Source organism: Ostrinia nubilalis, chromosome 16, assembly GCF_963855985.1.
Source record: "Ostrinia nubilalis chromosome 16, ilOstNubi1.1, whole genome shotgun sequence".
Taxonomy (NCBI): domain Eukaryota; kingdom Metazoa; phylum Arthropoda; class Insecta; order Lepidoptera; family Crambidae; genus Ostrinia; species Ostrinia nubilalis.
The window spans coordinates 1,715,182-1,736,949 of NC_087103.1; the positions used below are offsets into that span (position 1 = coordinate 1,715,182).

At 38.7% G+C, this 21,768-nt stretch overlaps 1 protein-coding gene across 1 annotated transcript; it reads right to left on the reverse strand.

The window, feature by feature from the left end:
* Positions 1 to 1,988: 1,988 nt before the first annotated feature.
* LOC135079216 (katanin p60 ATPase-containing subunit A-like 2) lies at positions 1,989 to 15,829 on the reverse strand. Its single transcript, XM_063973805.1, has 8 exons — positions 15,721 to 15,829; positions 13,703 to 13,867; positions 8,243 to 8,440; positions 7,629 to 7,831; positions 6,359 to 6,542; positions 5,100 to 5,296; positions 3,724 to 3,971; positions 1,989 to 2,895 (listed from the first exon to the last, which is right to left on the reverse strand). The coding sequence occupies exons 1-8, from the start codon at positions 15,766 to 15,768 to the stop codon at positions 2,765 to 2,767; spliced, it is 1,374 nt and encodes a 457-aa protein (XP_063829875.1). The 5' UTR covers positions 15,769 to 15,829; the 3' UTR covers positions 1,989 to 2,764.
* Positions 15,830 to 21,768: the final 5,939 nt, after the last annotated feature.

Sequence of the window (21,768 nt, forward strand, 5' to 3'; positions counted from 1 at the left end):
TTTTGAATAATACTTACCTCCTTTAAATGTCTGGCTTCAAAAAGACTGCTTTAACCGATCTATCAGAGTCGACAGCACTACAAGGTCTACAAGATAATACTTTCTGTTGTAAAAGCACATGTATTACCACCACAGAAGATACACACTTGATGTGCTGTCGTCAGTTGATTGTTGGTAACTCATTAGTTAAATTTATTTTTGTCCTTTCTTTTTACTTAGTCTATTGTTATACTATTTTTTATTTTAAAATCAACGAGTTTAATTATTCTCTCATACATGTAGAGCTGTGATAACATGTTATTGAGCTGTGGAAAATGTAGATAGAATTTAGTAAGGGCATCTAAATAACAACACAAAAGGCAAGTGAATCTATAAATACGAAGCTGATATCGAATTTTCTCCTCCATATTCATAGCCAGCTTGACAATAATTAGACAGTGAACTCGGAATATCCCAAAGTCGATGTATTTTTACCCGACTGCGCCAGAAGGAGGTTTATGTTTTTTATTACAATACTTATAATGTTATAGTTCCACAGAGTTAGAATAATAAATTAAGTAGTACGATGAGAGGTCACTGTTTAGTTTTCGCCAATCTGTGACTAGCCTGTCCAAGATCCATTTGAGCTGATCTGAGGCATCCACTATTAGGGCGACTTTAAACTTTGCCTTTGATCAACAATGGCAACACTTATAGCCCGTTAGTCCTATAAAGGTGACAAAATCGATATCAGCTGAAATAACGATTCACTCCAATATTTACAGCTTAGGGTACGTTAACACAAAAATTCGTTATCACTCAAGTAACGATTAAAACGTATACGATAAAACTAAAGAACGGACTGTTGTGTAAACGTGCCCTAAATTCGATAGAATATTTTGATACATAGATAATATTCATATTTTTTTATTCCGTACTAATATTTAATAATATAATTCATAGAATAGTGGTCATGTGAGACCTACTGCCAAAGGTCTTGTTTTCGGTTCCACTGAATTTCTTTCTATGCCTTATTTTTCGAGCTTTAGTATAAGTCCGCCTTATTTTTAATTTTGGTGAAAAGTGTATTTTTCTTTCTCATTATTTCTTCACTCGGTGCCAAAAGTATAAAGAATTTTCAATTACAAGAATTTTGATTTTCGTTTTGGAAAAAATTGTGAAGATATACAAAATCATCGAATAAAATATTAAATTTAAATTCCATGTTTCGTTTCATTTTGTGACAGAAAAATTGGTAATATCTAGTCAAAATAAAAGCAATGTATTATCGCTATTAATGTGTTAAAGTAAGAAAGGTAGTTGCACAATTTCCAAAATTAATGTTTCTGAACAGAATATAGTTCAGAACAAAATCAGCCTTAAGACAAGGTGATTAAGTCTTAATTGGCTCCTTAGGGTAAGCAAAATGTTTGTAACAGAATCGTGACGAGGAGGAATTGAGCTCTGTATTGAATTCCTAAGCTTAAGATGTGTATTTTTAAAAGGAAATTTTGTATAGCAAGTGATGTTGGTTTAGATCATCAATAAACAGTAACAATATTATTAGCGTTTTATTGTCTTCACAAAATCAATCATAATCTAATATCATTAACACGAAAACTTCAAAATCATTCTAGAAAAAAAATCACTAGAGAAATCTGGACAATGTAATCCAGAGATCTTCTAAAGCCTCAAGGTTGGTTAATCTGTCTAGAGAGACAGTATAGCGTCCGTTTAGGCCCAGAACAGACAGTGAAACGCAACTGCAATGAAACTGCAACTGCTAGTTACTTTTGAGTTGCATCTAAGTTTCTGCCATAGCGTCCGTTGAGAGACCACACATGACGCGACCAGTTTGAAACTTTCAGTTTCATTCATAAGAATCATCAGAAACTTGCAGTTGCGTTTCACCGTCTGTTCTGGGCCTTATAGTTTTGTTTATTGGAGATCTCTAATCAAAAATTCAATGTCATACCACAGAATAATAATAAGTACTAGGTACGTACAGAAGTTTTACTTCGCGAAGTTATTTAAAAAAATGTATGCTCAATGTCATTAACAATATGGTGTAATTTAGCCTGTCTCAAGAGTCAAGCACCATTTTGTTGACAAACGTCAGTGATCGGCACTGCGCCGAAGCTTTAGGGCTGACTTCGGTAAAATGATGTGACGTGAGGTGCCAAACTGCGGAAAATGGCGGAGGAAATACATGATTTAGCATGAATTATCATGAATAATATTAACTACTTATTTACCTCTCAGTGTCTTGAGGCAACTTAAAAAGTACATTCTGTGTTTTTATTATTATTTAGGCAGTTAAATACTACACAGTATTTAGTACACCATTTTCTTTATTTTCTTCCATCATACACAAGAATACGCGTGCGTGAGTCAATGTTCGCTCGTATGTGAGGCCTTGTCGAATAGTATCCTGTAGGTGGGCCATCGTGCGTGTTTTGTTTTCGATGTAAACTCGCGGAGATGAACAGGCCTGGTCATACTTAGTTTATGGGAAATTATAATCATCATCTGGTCAATCAATCTTCAGTGTAGGAGCACGACCCTCTCTAACTTCCAAAGGCAAATAGATTTGGCCTACACTCCACGTGTCCAGGATGGCCAGAAGGGTTGGGGAGAAATATTATTTATTTCTAAATAATATCCTTGAACTAGGAGGCAAATACCTAATCGGACGGGACGAGGGTTTGATAAAATTTTCCGCCTCAAATAAATGAGTTGGTAATAGTAAATGGACTCTAAAATACCGCTTTCACTTCTTCCATCGCTAGGAGCAGCCCATCTCACTCTGCCACGCCTCGTGTCTCTTGGCCAAGTTCTTGGAGACCGGCTTGGTCTTCTCTATGGCTGTCAAAATATCGGACAAGTTCAGTCTGTCTTTGCGATTGGCTTGGGAACCTGAAACAAAAGGAAGCTCCGTCATGATTTATATAAATCTTGCATACCTACTTAGCGCTTAGGTAGGTCGATACATAACAGCTACATCAACAGATATACAGGGTGTCCCAGAATGGGTGAATCAAACTGCTAGGGGAGGTAACTCTACTAATGTACTATCCCTAAAAAATATACCTATGTATGTAGGTAGTTACTGTGTCAACTGTAACTTGTGCTTCATTCGGTGCTACAATTTTCAGAATCAAAATTTCCTGTCAAAAAAAAAACGTTTTCACGTTCAAGTGGAACTCCAACATATTGAAATTTACTTCGACATCGACCAATCAAAAAGGGTTGCCACTCCAATTATCCACCCGTGACTATTTTAGCTAAGTGGTAGAGCCTGAACTCGTCCTTTATACAAAAAGATAATAAATGCTTTCGCACTAATTATGTATTTTGCATGGACCTTCGTAAGTGGCGTCCTTGCATTCTACATTTGCGACGTTCGTTTTAGCAACATAGGCTTGGTTGTACCATCTTACTTTAACTTTGACAAACGTCAAAAATCTCTCAAACTCCATACAAAAAGCACCGGTTATCGTCATAGTTACTGTCAAAGTAAGATGGTGCAACCCACCCTAAGTAAATTTAGGTAAGTGTTTAATTTATACTTCAAATCGCTGGAGGACATCGTCTACGATGCTCTACCTCTACAAAATAATGAGGATTTTAGTTTTCTCATCTAAGCCGTTTGCGTCCAGCATTCAGAAGCTTTTCACAACCTCAACAGATTTCAAGGAAAAAAACAAATTAAAGACGGTTAATATCAAATATTGAAAAACCTACCTTTGACCACCATACTTGGCAGCATCTTCCGCACAGTGGACATTAAGGCCTCCTTGCACACCAGCTTGATGTCGCTTCCAGAATACCCCTCGGTCTTTGCGGCCAGTTCCTGGAAGTCCACCTTCGGGTACAGTTCTATGCTCTTCGAGTCGAGGAACTTCTCGAACAGTTCGGCGCGCGTTTTGAAGTCGGGCAGCGGTATGTAGATGCGTTTTTCCAGTCTTCTTAGCATAGCTGGATCGATCTCCCTGAAAATGGTGATTTGTAGAAAGTTTTCCATGTAAAAACCTTTGAAAGATAATAAGGTAGCTCAAAGTAAATCAAATCAAATATTTTAAATAATCAATTAAATATTGATTGATTTGATTTGATTTGATTTACATAATTCAATCAATACCTTAGGTTCTATCATCATTATGATAAATCATTGTTGCCGAAATGCTACTGAAATGGGTAGAGAAAATTACGTTGGAAATCTAATAATAATCTTTGTAGTTACCTATTAGTTAGTTAAACAAGATAAAAGTTTCCTAAAAACATTAAAATCCTCGTGTATAAAAACTAACAATTTGCAGTAGTTTTAGCATTATCTACGGTAGGTAGTGATGATTTCTCCATCCATACTTTTCTTGGCAATGCCGCGAAATGTGGTTGTTTATTTCTTCACGCTGCAGCAGCGAGCGCATCAAAGAGAATGGGTCAAGGCTGTTAGGCAATATTTACTGGATATTGTCGATTGAAAAATACTTGGAATATTGGGGTAGGAATTTTTATATTTGAATTACGTAGCTTACTATTTTGTTTCATATCTGCGTGTGTTTCATCAGGTATCTAGTTCGAAATATCCGAGAAACCTCTCGTCAAAACGCAGCATTAATTGCCGTTAAGAATATGTCTATTTAATTTAATTGTTCTATTGACATTCGGTAATTTGATTTAAATCTATTGTTTAATTTAATTGACTTAATTATTATATTGACATTGAATTTACTATTATTATATTGACATGCATGATGATAACCTATGTACTATTGTACAATTAGTCTTATAAGCGCTTTGAAATATATTCTGTTAGCTTGTAAGATGATTGAATAATAATAAATAAATAAATATCTGTCTGGTCTTTTGAAAAAGCATGTCACCTATTAATGTGGTCTGTTAATTATCGTACCTACCTAACTTGTTAGAGCACAGCGATGATTCATCATCATCAACGTCATCATTTCAGCCATAGGACGTCCACTGCTGAACATAGGCCTCCCCCAATGCTTGATCGATTGGTAGCGGCCTGCGTCCAGCGCTTCCCTGATCCAGCGATGATTACCTAATAGGATTTCGAAATTGAAACCCCTGAACCTTTATGAAGTTTTACCTACCACGGCATGTTCGAGTTTGCTAGTAGAAACACCACGCCTTCTCTCGCACTGATGCCGTCCAGCTCAGTCAAGAGTTGAACCTTCAACCGACGGGAGGCCTCGTGCTCCCCCGGCGCGGACCGGTCGGAGGCTATCGTCTCCACTTCATCCACGAAGATGATTGACGGGGAGTAGTAGGAGGCCATCTCGAAGAGCACCTAGAAAGAAAACACTAAGTAGAGCAGGAGTGTTAGCGAATAAGCAACACCGTAGGCTGCTGATATGTCGTGTCAAGATTGAAGTGTTGAAAAGGAACCAAAATTGCAAATCACGTAAATAATCTTTCCCACGACAATCCAGTTTTGTGAATCCCGTGAAACTGGCCGGAAATGCAAAAAAAATAAGTGTCTTATGCCCGTTTTCAACATCAATCCCTAATTTTTAAGTGACCCCTTTGAAAACAAAATCCCTGTAATGTTTTACCACAGGTGAAACGAGGTGAAATTACTGAGGCTTGATTTCCTCCTACGCTGACGTCGTCACCGATGTCAGCCTAAAAGGAAATCAAGCCTGAAGAATATCATGCCCCGCGCAGACGTCGTCCCAGGAACGCTCTCAGCGATCCAGACGACGACATCACCCTAGCCATCGAGGCCGCCCAACAGCTCGCGAAAACTAGCACCACTCCACTCCAACCGATCTACCGTCCTCGCCGGCGAGGACTCGCGCCGCGGTCCCCTTCGACCCGTCCCTTTTTCTCGCGGTATCGGCACGTGCCGGGCCGCTTCTCTCCCCAAACCTACGTTAGGCTACCGTCCCCCAGCAACGCCCTAGGCCGAGGTCCGAGTCCGAGCCCCACTCGGGGGCACCCTTAGGCTCGTTGCTTAAATTTTGAGGTTGAGAGCCATCAGCGCTCACCTATTGTCCGGTGAAGCTGAAAAAGCCGCTCACGGCTATCAGCATAGTCCGTCCGAAAAAAAAAAAAAGAATATCATGCGATTGAATTCTGTAATGATGTAACAACTCTACCTACCCTTTTCTGACGTGAAGTTCAGAGTAAGGCCTAGGTGTAGAAGTAGGCTTCTATTTGTTACCTACTTTAAATTAACTTGCGATTTTTTGACTGACTGTGCTGATAGCCGTGAGCGGTTTTCGCAGCTTCACTGGGGAATAGGTGAGCGCCGATGGCTCTCAACCTCAAAATTTAAGCAACAGGCTCTCAACCTCAAAATTTAAGTAACAATTAACTTCTGAAATCTTGTTTCTGTTGCAATAAGTACCTTAACCAGCTTCTCAGACTCCCCCCGCCACTTGTTGACGATGGTGCTGCAGGACACGTTGAAGAAGGTGCAGCAGCTCTCGCAGGCCACCGCACGCGCCAGCATCGTCTTCCCCGTGCCCGGGGGCCCGTGCAGCAGCACCCCTCGCCACGGCTCTAGAAGACCGGTGAACACTTCTGGATACCTGGGTATTAAAAATAAAAAATAAAATAAATATCCTTGGACATTTTACACTGCGCTTCTAGTCCCAAACTAAGCAAAGCTTGTACTATGGGTACTAGACAACGGATATAAACATACTTAGATACTTTTTTTTTGTAAATCTATATATATAAAAGAAAGTCGTGTTAGTTACTCCACTTATAACTCAAGAACGGCTGAACCGATTTAGCTGAAAATTGTCAGGGAGGTAGTTTAGAGCCAGGAGAAGGACATAGGATACTTTTTATCCCGTTCGAAATAAAAAAAAGTCTGCTTATTTATTGCCATTAAGGCGGAACAAAGTTCGCCGGGTCAGCTAGTTATACATAAAAAACACCCAGTCCAATACAAACAAATATGTTCATGCACACAAATGTTTGTACTGTGCGAGAATTGAACCCGCTACCTCCGGAATAGTAGTCCGTTTCGAACCACTACACCAAACGGCCGACGATTTAAGATATTTTATAGCCCCTCAATGACTTCCACATCGCACGGTTGGTATACCTGCATCCAACGCCTCCCTGCTACCTTTATCAGGTCTATGTTTAGCAGTGGACGTCCTGTGGCTGAAATGATGATGATGGTGATCAAGTAGCCATCAGATGAAGATTCGGAATCAATCGGACATGACGCATCCCAAGAACATATTTTTCCCACTACAGGTCACAGGTTAGAGAAAAGACATTATTTTCTCTAACAAGTAAAACCAGTCGAGTAAGGTCAGGTAGACCGAAAAAGACAGCATAAAGACCTTAGACAAGATTAGGTCAGACACTATCAGATCCTTAAGGATCCATTCGGAGGCATTGAAGACACACAGCCTACTTCAGTATAAGTAGCTAAGGTGAGTATCTATTAAAATATTTTTTGGAAATTGATTTGCACGTTCAAGGTATCAATGGATGACCTCACCAGTGGCGAATTTACAGTTTTGCCGCCCGTAGGCTAGGGTGGGGTTGGATCTTTATTTAACTTTTATCTGAAATCGTGTAAACGTCACCTGAACGCTGCCGCCCCTAGGCTGTGGCCTATACGCCCTATTGATAGATTCAGGACTGGACCTCACCTTACAGGATAGACGACGGACTCCACAAGCAAGCTCTTAGCCGAGGCCAGCCCCTTGATGTCATCCCAGGCGACGCCCGAAGGCCTGACGATGTCCTGGTACAACATCTCCACCAACTGCTTCTTGTCAGGCGACACGTTTGACATGAAGGCCGCCAGAGATTTTCTTTCTACCGCAGGTATGTTCATTTCTTGATTTACTTCCTAGGTGAGAAAATGGGCAGTATTATTTTATTGGTTTCTACAAAGAATATGAAAGCAAGTAAATACTTAAAGCCTTTAATTTGCTATGACTAACAAATTGGTCTTCTACTAAGTATGTATTTAAAATAGGACCTTTGCATTACTTATAACTTATACGGTGTCATGAAAGTAGTTTTATACACTCATAGTCATTTCTGTTTACGTATGTCCCCATAAAAATAATTTTCATTCTTAGATATACCAGTAAGATCACTAGGTCTTAGGTAGATAGAGTCTTAGGTCGACTTAGTAGTCGATCTAAAATGCTGCCGACCTTAAATTTTGCTGCAGATAAGTTTGACTTAGTAGTCAACCTTATTGGCAGGAAAATTGAACTACTTACTTACAAAAGAAAAACAAATTCTTCTTTACCCTAGTCAACTTGGTGACAGTAAATGTAGAAGGCAAGTCCGCCTCCTTCTCTCCACAGGGCTCCAGGAACACCGCCCTCTTGTCCTCTTGAGGGCGGCCCTTTCTGGTGGGCGGGCGGCGGAGGGCCGGCTTCTCCTCCACCTGGCGGAGGAACTGCGGCTGCTTGTTGAACCTGATCAGGTAGTAGCTGCAGTAATCCTGTGGGCAATACATAATATTTACAATGTCAGCTATTTTATCTGCTCTTTGTAACCGGCTGTGAGTTGATAATGGGGGCTAGTTTAATTGAAAAGATGACGCCCCTATTTATACTTACAAATCAACACAGAAAGTTGATGCTATTAATTCATGCATGATCATCATAAAAGGAATATTCTTAAGTACATCCAACCCTCTACCACAGATAGCATTGTAAAGTTTGTAGTAGTTGTTAGTAGCATTCGTCAATCAACTTATGTATCGGCAGTCGTAAAAAGTCCTAGAAGAACATATTGCATAAGTAAACATGCAAAAACTGCGATGCAATAATATACAGGGTGTTAGGTAAATGGGTATATGAGCCGACACTAGCCCATGTTAACATGGTCATATAAATGGTATGGTTAAGTCAGAAAATTGATATCTGCATTTTAATTATTTTAATTTTAATACAAATCGGATTTTAGTAAATTTATTTTGTATGAAAATTAAAAACATTAAAATGATGCTATCAAATTTCTGACTTCACTATACTATTTATATGACCATGTTAACATGGGCTAGTGTCGGCTCATATACCCATTTACCTAACATCCTGTATACCGAGAATAGCAAATATAAAAATAAATAAGCAATAACCAGCAACAGTTATTTAATATCAAAGCGTATGGATTTACGGTCGGCAGGTAGCGACGGTGGGCGGGCGTCAGTAGGGTTGCCATTTATTTTTGTTTCAAAATATAAAGTAAATTGATCGACTCAGTTCAGCAGTGGACGTCCTATGGCTGAAATGATGATGATGATAAAGTAAATCAAAGGTCGGAGAAGGAAAACAGAGAGTATTTACAAAAAATAAACAGTTTAGCTCTACATCGCGTACCTAAATGTAGTGTTGGGCGGACTTTTAAAAAAATCTATAGATAGGTAATGGTGATGCTTGCTGAAAACAGTATTTTGCCTACTTTATTTTTGTTCAACAGTAAAAAGTATAATTTAGTGAAAAACAGTATAATACTGTTCATAAAAATAGATAACTTTTAAAAAAAAATAAAACCGACTTCAAATGCGTGAACACAAATAATACCTATTCAACAAAAAAATAATCGTTCAAATTGGTTCATAATCGGCGGAGATATTGCGTATAAAAAAGTTCATCCTGAAATTTCCACCCTTGGGGGTGAAATATTTTCTTCAAATTCGCATGAAACCACCCTTTTGATAATACATATTCAACAAAAAAATAATCGTTCAAATTGGTTTATAATCGGCGGAGATATTGCGTATAAAAAAGTTCATCCCCAATTTTCCACCCTTGGGGGTTGTTTTTTTTATTATTAAATTTAAATGGGACCACCCCTGAGGTATTACCTAATAGCCGAAAAAAGGTTTGTTCAAATCGGTTCATAATTGGCGGAGTTATCGCGTAACAAACATAGAAAAAAAAAACATACGGGTCGAATTGAGAACCTCCTCCTTTTTTTTGAAGTCGGTTGAAAAACCGCCTCTGTGGTCTAGTGGTAAGACCACCTGCTTCAGACGCAGAGGTCCCGGGTTCGATTCCCAGTGGAGGCAGAATTTTCTGTTCGGTTTGGTTGGTGGTAGGGCTTGTTCTAAGTCCGCCTGGCTACCACCATCTTACCTAAGCCTGTCAAGTGTGCTGTTGTGTTCTGGCAGTTAGAGGTAAGATAGCCAAATCCTCCGTGGTTGAGGATTCCGGGTGAAGCTCGCTTCCACCTTCGGTCTGATCGTCATTTACCATCAGGTGAGATACAGGCCAAGAGCTTCCTCGTTGCGGATAAAAAAAACAGTGTACTTAGTTGGCAACAACCCTAGGCGACAGACACAGATTCTTGGCGCCCGCGCGTCTCCCGCACGACTTAGGCACAGCTCCAAATGCACATCACTCGAGACACACGTGAATTAGATATGCACAGAAGGCCTGACTCAAATAAATACCCGACTACGAATGTAACACATTTGAATAGTTTTTACATCATAGAAAACACCTAGGTGTAGACACAAATTATTAAGCACACAAATTATTGTGAACCCTGAACTTCTGGCAAAAAAAGAATAAGTACTTAATGCCAATTTTAAAACTGAGTACATCAAGTTTCCAATAGGCTACTCATGCAATCGTCACAGTAAAACACTATTTTTCTATGAATTTACAAAGAAAATCTAGATCCGTTGTTATGGTTTAAACTTTTTAACGTCGTACTTTAACTACTCTTCTAGCCGAGCCTTCAACCCGCATAAATTCACATTAAAAAAATGTCTAGACAAGTTTACACCTTTTGTATCTCCCTACGTTATGATAATAATATAGCCCACTATTCACTCTCTGTCATAAAATAAACGCGTTTCACAAAATGTGTGACTTTGATCAAGTCTAATATTATTTAATGTCATGGAAGCAATAAGCAGTCTATAAATATGTTGTAGGGATTACGTAGAAGATATTCCGCAATATATTTCAGTTGATGCGGTGCTGTGCGTCAGGGTAAGTAGGAAGCGTTTTTATAAACAACATGCTCGTAGCTGCTCATAGTAAATTACCTATATTTTTGTTGCTTGAAGAGATATCTTTCCCCAAAAGACTATCGCCCGTATTCACAAACATTACTATGAGGTCTCACAGAGCGCGTGGACGCACAGGGTCACACACGAACCAATCACAGAGCTCTATTCAACGCGGGGTCACTTAAAAATTAGGGATTGATGGTGAAAACGGGCATTAGTCAGTTAGTTTATCTCAAGTCTTGTATTATTGGAGAAAACTCATGTGGTTTTTAAAATGTATATTTTTATTATAGTCAAAGTCATAGATAAACACATCATTTAGCTAAAAGTCTGTCACAGAGTGACCTTCAATCGGAGGGCATGTTTTCTCATTTCCGATCCGCACATCAGCCTTCTCGATATGATCAAATGGCTTCTCATATCCTGTACTTTTGGCGTGGCTAGGACGACACTCAATCACGTGAGTGTGCCACTACCAATATTACTTAGGTAGCAGTTAAATGTCTGGTTGCTAATAAATAAGTAAGCGGAACCATAAAATAGCTAACGCCTGGAACTACGAGTGTCTATGGGCGACAGTAATCCCTTACCATCAGGTGATCCGTCTGCTCGTTTGCCCTCTGTCTCATAAAAAAAGGCTAGAGCTCAAAACTTTTTCCAAAACTGAAACTAATCAAGAGTATCGTAGCTCTGCAAATAATTAAAACCTTTGTACCCTAAACCGTACAGAAATGAAACTTATGAATGAATACTCTCAATTATAACAAATCATAAAAGTACCAAAATATTGAATCGATCGAAACCTAAAAACACTAGGACAAGGTCGAGCGTTGGCAGCATCGCGTATGGGGCTATGGGGCCGCCATCCTCGGTCCATGGGAGCTGGCGCCAGCCTGACCTACATACCCCGTGCCCCATAACTACTAGTTACTCGTACTTTCCTTAGCACATACTGGATTTATGCAAGCGAATCTACTTGGCACTTATCGTCCACTAACTTTTACTATGGGATTTTTTTTGACAAAACTATTAGAACCGAAAGGCTGAGTTGCACCACCGAGTTTGACAGATTTTCGACGTTTCTCAAAGTTAAAGTGAGATGATGCAACCCAGCCAAGTATTTTTATGTAATTTATTTAGCAGGATTTTGTACTAAATTATCCAAAACTCTCGCACACGATATTAATAAAATTGTAAAAGTAAGTTGAGGTGATTTAACTTTCCATTCATGACATCCAAAAAATAGCCCCCAAGATAATACTAATCTAGGTTACGAGAGGACTTTGACATACATTTTTACCCCAGTAAGGCCATTTAGGAAAACACGATACGCAGACAACTTAGATAAATGATTTTTCCCCGCTTTTACTTACCCACCTCCCAAATATTGGGGGGGTTATACAACTCATCGCCGACTCATTGTCTCGAGCCCAACTTCGAGGCTTTGTTTTTGCTGGGCTTTGTTAACAGGTGATAGTTAAACACAACCACTGTGAAAGAAAATACAGTAACTTTACCGCAATGTATTGTGCGTAATCTAAAAGCGGAAAAAAGTTAAACTAGACTTTTTGAAGTCCACAAGTTGTTGCGAGTAATAATTCGAAGACATATGCGGGTGCGCTAACTACTACATACAGGCTACTTGCAACTCCAGCTCATCTCTGCAACTCCCGTATGGTAGCTTAGCTTTAAAATAAAACGAACCAGGAAAGTTTCACTGTCCTCACTCGCATCGAAATTGTAATGAGAAGAAAAGAGGCTGAAAATGCGCTAATAATATAGTAGTATTTAGGAGACTTATGTAGTTAGTATTACAGAACTATCGATAGTTAGAACAAGCAAGTAAAATCAATAATGTACGTAATGTGAGTACCTAGGAGAGAATTGAGTAACGCCCGTTTCCTATATTCAATCCTTGTCCAAATCCGGATCACAACTGTCAAATTGAATTCAGTTTTAGATTATATTTCCAAAATTTTCGATGCATTTACACTTTAATATTGTTTAAATAGTCTTATCTTATTGTTTACAATATAAAAATGTAAAAACATAAAAAACCGCAGATATTTTGGTCAAAAACATATTAAAATTTGACAGTTGACAATCCAAATCCGTCCAATTTGGATTAGGATTGAATTTAGAAATCCAGCATTAGTCAACTCAGTTGGTTTTCTCCTTTAGATCAAACCTAAATCTCTACATGGCGAGTCAGCGACCCTGCCATCCGAAAATAGCGTAGTGCGGCTACTGTACACATCCCCTGTCTTGTATAGCCTTATCAACGTCAAACTAGCACGAAGTAGGGACAATAGACGCCGTGTGGTGGCATTCCTAAAGTTTCTAAGACTTACCTATGAGAAAAGTTTCAATAGGAGATCGAGTAGGCAATTTCCGAAACTTATTAAAGGAAGGATAGTGTTTCGCACAATTCGGCAATTAATTCTTATAGAAACTAATTACATTTTTGTTTTATGTATTAGGAAGAAGAATAAGATTAGATTAAAACATGGTAGGCTACTTACCGGGGAGTAGTTATTACCTAAAATACCTGAAGCAGAGCCTTGAAAAGCAGTCATAGTTGAAACTGGCTGCTTTTGAGTAGTAAGTAGTATTTAATAAGACTTAAAGTGAAACAGAAAATGAAAAGTTAGTCAAGCAGCCAGGCCATAGCCTAGTTTACAGTTCGCAAAAATGTTACATTTACCAGTAAACCTTAGAAACCATAACAACCTAGAATACCTGTAGTATGATGTCCAGGTCAATGTTGTCGCAGAGCTCGTATTCTCCGGTGAGGCCGGCCTCGGACGCCAAAGTCTCGGCCGCGTGCATGTAGCCTTCCTGCTTCAGGAACCCCAGCACCAGATACTTCAGGATCCGCTTCCTGGCCCGGAATAACGCCTCTTTCTATATAAAAAAATCTGAATTAACAGGTAGTTAAATTAGATTTAAGACTGTATCAAAACTAGAGTTCTATATCGAAGTCGATGAATTATGTTCTTTTATACGCAATTCAAGGCGATAATCAAACACATGCCTGATTTTCCTAAATAAATAAATAAATATTATCAGAGGTATATTTTAGATACTACGATATACGATATAAATGGAAGATATTGACCAAAACGATCGCCGAAGATACATAATAATCATTTATGAAACTTTCCGTTTTGTTGACTCATATTGGCCCTGTGCATAGTAGAGCAATAAACTAATTACAAACATGTTTGCAAGAATATAAAGCCTTTCCGTACTAAATGCAAATAGCATAAACAGTAACAGCCGCCGCCATCTGCCTTCGCGGCGCAAGCGGCGCTACGTAACACGCACCGCCCGAATCAGATGCTTATTTGTTGCCCTATAAACAAAGCACGCAGCCAAACGAAAGAATTATGCAAACTGGCCGAATGGCAGGGAGAAAGTAGGCTAATCGACCGTCGCAGGAGCAAAAAACGCCAGAACCCTGCAGTTTATAGCCGGGACATCGATGTAGACGTCACGCGGGCTGTAAAAACTTTAGTCTGACTCTACCTTTAAAGGGAAAATTTTTGATTCATCTGAATCAGGGATGTTATGGATATCCGTAACCGTAACCGAAACCGGTATAATATATTATTCCTATATCCGTAACCGTATCCATAACCGAAATTACATATCCATAACATCCCTAACTGAATTAAGACTCCGCATGCCACAAATAGGTATACCAGCATAAATCCTGGTAACTTTCATTTAATCTTTTTTTCACTGCTTTAATTGTGCTTTAAAGCTCACCTTCTTAGCTGCTTTGATTGTGGTCGAACTAAAGCACACTTTCATAGTAAACAAGTATTTAAAGACTGAAGAGACAAGGCGCGTACTTTATCCAGTAAAAAAATATACCAACCAAATTGAGAACCTCCTCCTTTTTGTTGAAGTCGGTTAAAAATTACAAAGTTGTTGTGTGAAAAAGTACGAAAAATGGGTATTCTGTGTACTCTATCATAAACGGACATAATAATGATCTACCATATGATAAAAAGTACTCCGTATCTGCCAACATAATTTTCAAAGGTCGACCAAAACACCGATCGCCAAGAAACAGTTTGTTTAATGACTTTATTAAACTTACATCAAGTTTACAACACATCTGAATAAATTTACATAAACCCGTATATTCCTTTAGCCATGGTTTAGTTTACGTAACAGATAATATACTTAATCCGGGATTATCTAGCTTAGAGAAAGTAAATACTATTTTATATCGACATCGTAAAAAGAAGGGACAGTTTTATACTTTCACGCTTAGAGGCTTTTTTCCAATATGTTAGGATCCAATAGACTTAACTTAAAACCAATATTTACTTGCGAAATAAGAAGGGTCTGTAAAGCCTATAAGAGATTTTAATCTGGGTAATATCGCAACAACGATAAGTTAAAGTAGGAATATTAAAAAAAGTTTTTAGTGTATCGCCAAATAATCTTATAGATAATAGGTAATGATCTGCTGATTAGAATCACCATCATCAATACTACAGGACATTTACTGCCATTAGAAGGGGGAGCCCTCTGCCACAGCAATCTGTACCCAGCACCTACCTAGTATCAGTTCAGCAAATCAGTACCATGCGAAATTGTACTAGCACTTTGCTTAGTTGCATTTTCAATAATTGCTATAAAATTATGCGAAAATATAAATCAAAGGAAATCACTTGAAGTTCTATTGGCATAAAGTTCTTGGCTCGAACTCCACAGTAAAATAAAATATAATCAAAACTCACAGTCTCTAGCTTCCTCATCTGGCTCATGGGTCGATTGATGCCGGCCATGGCACAACTTTCACTCACAAATAATTAAACAATTAATAAATTAACAAAAGTTACAATAAAAGCACCCGTCAATGTTTCATTGACAAAATTACTGTCAAGTAGTTGCTAGGGGTTGTTAACTCGTTGCTAGGCAACCTGTAAAAAGTTTTGAACCAAAAAGTTTATGATGGAGGGGTCAAAGTTTAACGATAACTTTATTTCATTATCTTTTCCCCGAACAATAATTTTGTATTTAATTTTAACAATTAATATCGGTAATTATTGTCTTCAATAAAGTACAAATTAGTCAAACAATAAATGTATTCGTAATTGCAAAGGGTTAATTTAGAAACTTATCTGTAAACTCGTAAAAAACCTAACTTTATTGTGTTTTTGCACAATTATTTACTGAGGGAAAGTTTGTTATTACTTGTTTGTTAGGCTAGCTAATTAGGGTTAGTTAAAATACGGGTCAAAGTTTTTAACTCGTATTTAAAACTTGTATCATTCATGTATTTTGGACGAAGATACTACTTTTTTTAAAATTAGCTACCGCAGATAACAACGAGGTTATTGTCTAATATTAATATTTACACCTTTCTATTTAAGACCTACCTGTATTACCTGAAAATGTATTTATTTTCTGTTCTGCGAGTCATTCCCGAGCAAACAAAGGCAGGCCCTACTCAGGCGGAATGACTCTGCAACGAGCAGAGAGCTTGACAACAAAATTACACCGAAAATACCTTTAAACGGTCTTCACCGAGCCTTTTATATGTCAACCCGATGAACTATGCATTAAACATCTCATACATAAACAGGTAACATGAATTGAATTTGAGTGAATATTTACGTAACAAGTTATGTAAGAATAGTCGTGTAAGAATAACCGACTGGGGTTGAAAGTAACAAAATCGTCATTTTCAACCACAGTCGTCATTTTCAGTCCATGTGCTAATGATTCTTGAAGGAATTGTAGCTTTTGTGGTAAATAAAAGAAATATTGAGGAATATAACTTTCTATTCGGTTTAGAGCGCACACAAATCACAGAGTTCAAAATGGCAGTAACAATAGTGTCAACATGAAAAAACTAAACGGATTTCCGTATTGCCAACATACACAATATAAAATGGTTGCGTTCCATTTATTCTAACACCCTCCCCTGGAACGTAACCCTATTTTAGTTACACAATACAAATGCTTATCAGCAGTAGTACCCTTAGTTAAATTATCAGCAATCATGTCTTCACCTTTAACATAACAAAATTTAACATTTAAATTATTAACATGATCCTTCAGAAAATGATAACGAATGTCTATATGCTTAGACCTAGGTAAGTAACAGTCATTCATAGATAACTTGATCGCACTCTGGTTGTCACTGAAGATGATGAGCGGGCTGTGCGGCGGCTGGCCGAGCTCGCCGTGCAGCTGCTGCAGCCACAACGCTTCCTGCGTCGCGGAGGACATCGACATGTACTCGGCCTCGGCTGTCGACAAGGCAACAGTCTGCTGTTTATGTGACCGCCAAGAGATGGCGCCACCCTGTAACATAAAAATGTAACCTGTGCACGATTTTCGGTCGCACACATCTCCTGCCCAATCTGCATCACAATATCCTGTGATTTTCTCATTACCATCTTTGGTGTAAATCAATTTCAAATCTTTTGTGCCCTGTAGATATCGAAATATTCTCTTCACTGCAGTCCAATGCGTAACCTTGGGATTGTTGTTGAATCTGCTCAGTGTGTTAACTGCAAATGATATATCAGGCCGGGTAACCTGAGCCAGATAAAGCAATGAACCAATAGCTTGTTGATATGGACAGTTTAACAATGCTTCTTGTTCTTCATTTTCATTAAATTTCATACCAACTTCAATAGGGGTTTTCACAGGTTTGCAGTCCGACATTCTGAATCTTGCTAACATTTCTTTAATATATTTCTTCTGATCTAATACAACATCACTTCCACACCTAGTGATGTGCATGCCCAAGCACTGGCTAGCTGGGCCTAGATCTTTCATTTCCAAGTGTTCTTTTAATTTTTCCTTAAATAACATCTTTGTAGACTCTTGAGCAGTAGTTAAATAAAATTAGATCATCAACCCAGACAGCTATAAATGTGTTCTGTTCTATATTGAAATAAACACATGGATCTGTTTTCGATTGTTGCATTCCCAACTCATGTAGGACTTTGTTAAGTTTGACATTCCAAAGCCTACTGGCCTGTTTTAGCCCATATATCGATTTATGTAGAATGCATACCTGAGATCCCTGTTTATACTGTTCTGGTTGCTCCATATAGATAGTTTTATCTATCTCTCCTTGCAAAAAGGCTGATACAGCATCCATTTGATCTATTTCCAGATTATATTTAGCTGCCAATGCAAACAAGTAGCGGATAGTGGTGTACCTGACAACTGGTGAGTATGTTTCTTCATAGTCTAATCCATTTCTCTGAGCATAGCCTTTTATTACAAGCCTAGCCTTGTAACTGGTGATATTTCCACTCTGGTCGGTTTTCGTTTTGAATACCCACTTATAGGGTAGAGCCTTTTTCCCCGGTGGAAGGTCTGTCAAACTCCAGGTTTCATTTTTCATTAAAGAATTGTATTCTTTATCCATTGCCTTCTTCCATTCTGTGGCTTGAGGTGATGACAGAGCCTCTTCAACCGTCTGTGGATCAGATGAGTCAGTGTACAAACACAAATAACTATTTTTGTCACTCTCTTCATTCCTTTGCCTCTGAGACCGCAATGATCTTACTGTGATGTTGCTGTTAACATCCTGCTGCCGTCTCACTGAACACGGTGGATGATAAGTTTCATCAGAATCTCCAACATCAGTTTCATACTCACTTGAGTCTTCATGGACATCCGAGTCATTGGGCTCCGGAGTGAGTATTTCGGGATCAGAACTGTCTTTGCTGCTCTCACTTTCCACTGTATCACAATCAACAGGGAGATTTGCATGTGTATTCACAGTTTCTATAAAAGTGACATCTCTACTTTTTACTATTTTCTTTGTTTCAGGGTCAAACAATCGGTAACCCTTCGAGTTTTCACAATAGCCAACTAGTATCATCCTTGATGATTTCTTGTCCCACTTTTGGCGTTTTTCTTTTGGAACATAGACCATAGCAACAGAGCCAAATATCTTCATGTGTGACAAGTTGGGTTTCCGTCCTTTCCAAATTTCAAAAGGAGTTTTACCTTTTAGTGCCTTTGTTGGTGACCGGTTGACAACATATGCTGCAGTTGCCACAGCTTCAGCCCACAAGCTCTTTTCCAAACCAGCATAAAATAGCATGCACCTCGCTCGCTCAACCAGGGTTCGGTTCATCCGTTCAGCGAGGCCGTTGTGCTGAGGCGTGTAGGGAGTGGACGTCTGGTGAACAATACCATGATTAGACAAAAACTTCTCAAAATTATGATTACAATATTCTTTGCCATTATCTGTGCGTATAATTTTGATTTTGTGGTCCAATTCATTCTCTACCTTTGACTTGAAATCCTTAAAGGTGTCCAGAACATTCATTTTATCTTTGAGGAAGTACAAATGGACTTTTCGGGTAAAGTCATCGATGAAAGTGATAAAGTATTTCATACCTCCATATGATATGTTCTCCATCGGGCCGCACAAATCAGAATGTATTAGTTCCAGTGGTCTTGTTGCTCTGGAACCAACATTTTTGAACGGCAGTCTGGCTTGTTTCCCTTCCAGACAGTGGGTACAGGTGACATTACTTACATTCTGAGTCAGAGTCACACCCTCAGCACAACCAGGCAGCTTCTTCACATCTGTAACATTCAGATGGCCCATACGTAAATGCCATAAGTAAACATTATTACAGTTTATGTCACTAGATGATAAGTGAGCCATTTCTCCGCTAGTGTCCATGATATACAAGTTGTTATTTAATGTTGCAGTACATATGATGTCTCCTTTGATGTTTCTAATAAAACATCCTCTGTTATCAAATGTAACATTAAATCCTCCTTTCACTATAGTGCTAACTGAGAGAAGATTAGCAGCTAGTCCAGGAACAAATAAAACATTTTTTACCTGAATTTTATGTTCCTTATTTACTTGAATATCTACACAACCAACTCCCTTGACAGCCAATGGTTCCCTGTTGGCAACTGTAATGTGTTTCACTGACGGCTCGGTGACATTGTACATCCAGCCCCCCTAGACAAAACGCACTTTTTGATCGAATCGAAAATCGAATCCGTCAAAACTCCATACAAAAAAGGGGCTTTTCGACCACTTTTCGACTGGTTTGCGATTATAATTTGCACTTTGTCTAGACCCACAGTCTTCTCTACTTGTCATGTGCATGGATGCACCGGAGTCAATCAACCATTTATCACTGTTGTCACCAATGGTAGCTGAAAAAGCTGCAACAAAACTAGAAGTTTCTCCTTTACTACTTGTAGTTGATGGTTTCTTTGGCTGCTTACAAAACTTTGCAAAATGTCCTTGTTTGTTGCAATTAAAACATCTCGGTCCTTTTGATTTAGGTGGCTGCTCGTTGCTCTTCGTTTTCTTGGAGTTTGTATAGAATGCAGTAGATGTTGATATTTTTATTTCCTGAATAAGTTTGGATTTCACCGTGTCAGCACTAATTACTATACCAGAACTCTCCAGCCCCATGATCATGGGCTTATATTCATCAGGCAGTCCAGCCAACATTAGGGTTCCGAGCCACTCATCGTTCACATCAAATCCTATGTTCCGCAGTTTGTGCGCTGTGGTCATTATCTTACTGACATAGGTTTCAACACTGTTACTCGATTCTAAAGTGGTGTTTATCAAGTCTTTAAGCAAACCAACTCTTCTTGTAAGGCCATTGTCATCAAAAGCTCTCTGTAAGCTATCCCACACCTGTTTTGCCGTTGAGCATTCCTGAACATGGACATAATTCTGGGGATCCAGTAGCAAAATTAGCTTGGCCTTCGCCTTGACATCCTTGGCAGCATCAACAGGTTTGTTATCAGGCGGTTCCACACAGCACCACAAATCCTCGTGCTCTAAATATGTTTTCATGCTGAATTTCCAGGTGGCAAAGTTCTCTCGCCCGATCAGCTTTTCGAGACTGAACATATTTGCACTCATCCTGACGCGTTTTCACCAGATTAAGCAAGCAAGCAAGCGTTTTTCTGCAAACACGTTGTTGTACATAACCTCAATTCGGACTTCAATTGGAATTTCACCGACTGATTGAAGATTTTCTGATTTCTTCCAGATTTACCACAACTACGCTCTGCTACCATGAAGGAATTGTAGCTTTTGTGGTAAATAAAAGAAATATTGAGGAATATAACTTTCTATTCGGTTTAGAGCGCACACAAATCACAGAGTTCAAAATGGCAGTAACAATAGTGTCAACATGAAAAAACTAAACGGATTTCCGTATTGCCAACATACACAATATAAAATGGTTGCGTTCCATTTATTCTAACAATTCTCGATCTATTTATTATATTAAAAACCCACTCTTATTTATGTATAGACATCATCAGGTTACATAATATATTCTACACATTGTTACAAGTTTCATATTATCCCATATTTTTTCTGAGAAGGTAAAGATAATATTCAAGTTTACAAAGTAGATTCTTAGAACATACGAATTCGCTAGCAAGTTTCACAGTTACTTTGAAAATCATTCTTAATATTTAGCATGGCTCTTCATTCAAACTTCCTCAAGATATCTTTTAATCAACTCCGCTCTACATTTCTCAATTTGTAAGATGTTTAATTTGCGCAATCAGCAATTAGAAGACTCGAGCCGTATCTCAGTACAATTTAAAGCTTTTTCATTAAAGAGAGAGGGCGCGGGTGTGCTGGGAGGCCTGAAATTCAGGAGAGCTGCCTCTATGTGTAATGAAAGGGCTGCGAGGGCCATTTGACAATGAGTGACAGTTACTTGTGCGGAAGAGGCCGGCTCACGTTTCTCTTTTTCGTTTATTTTTTCACAAACCTGATTATTTTGAAACTAGCATTCAACGCGGTT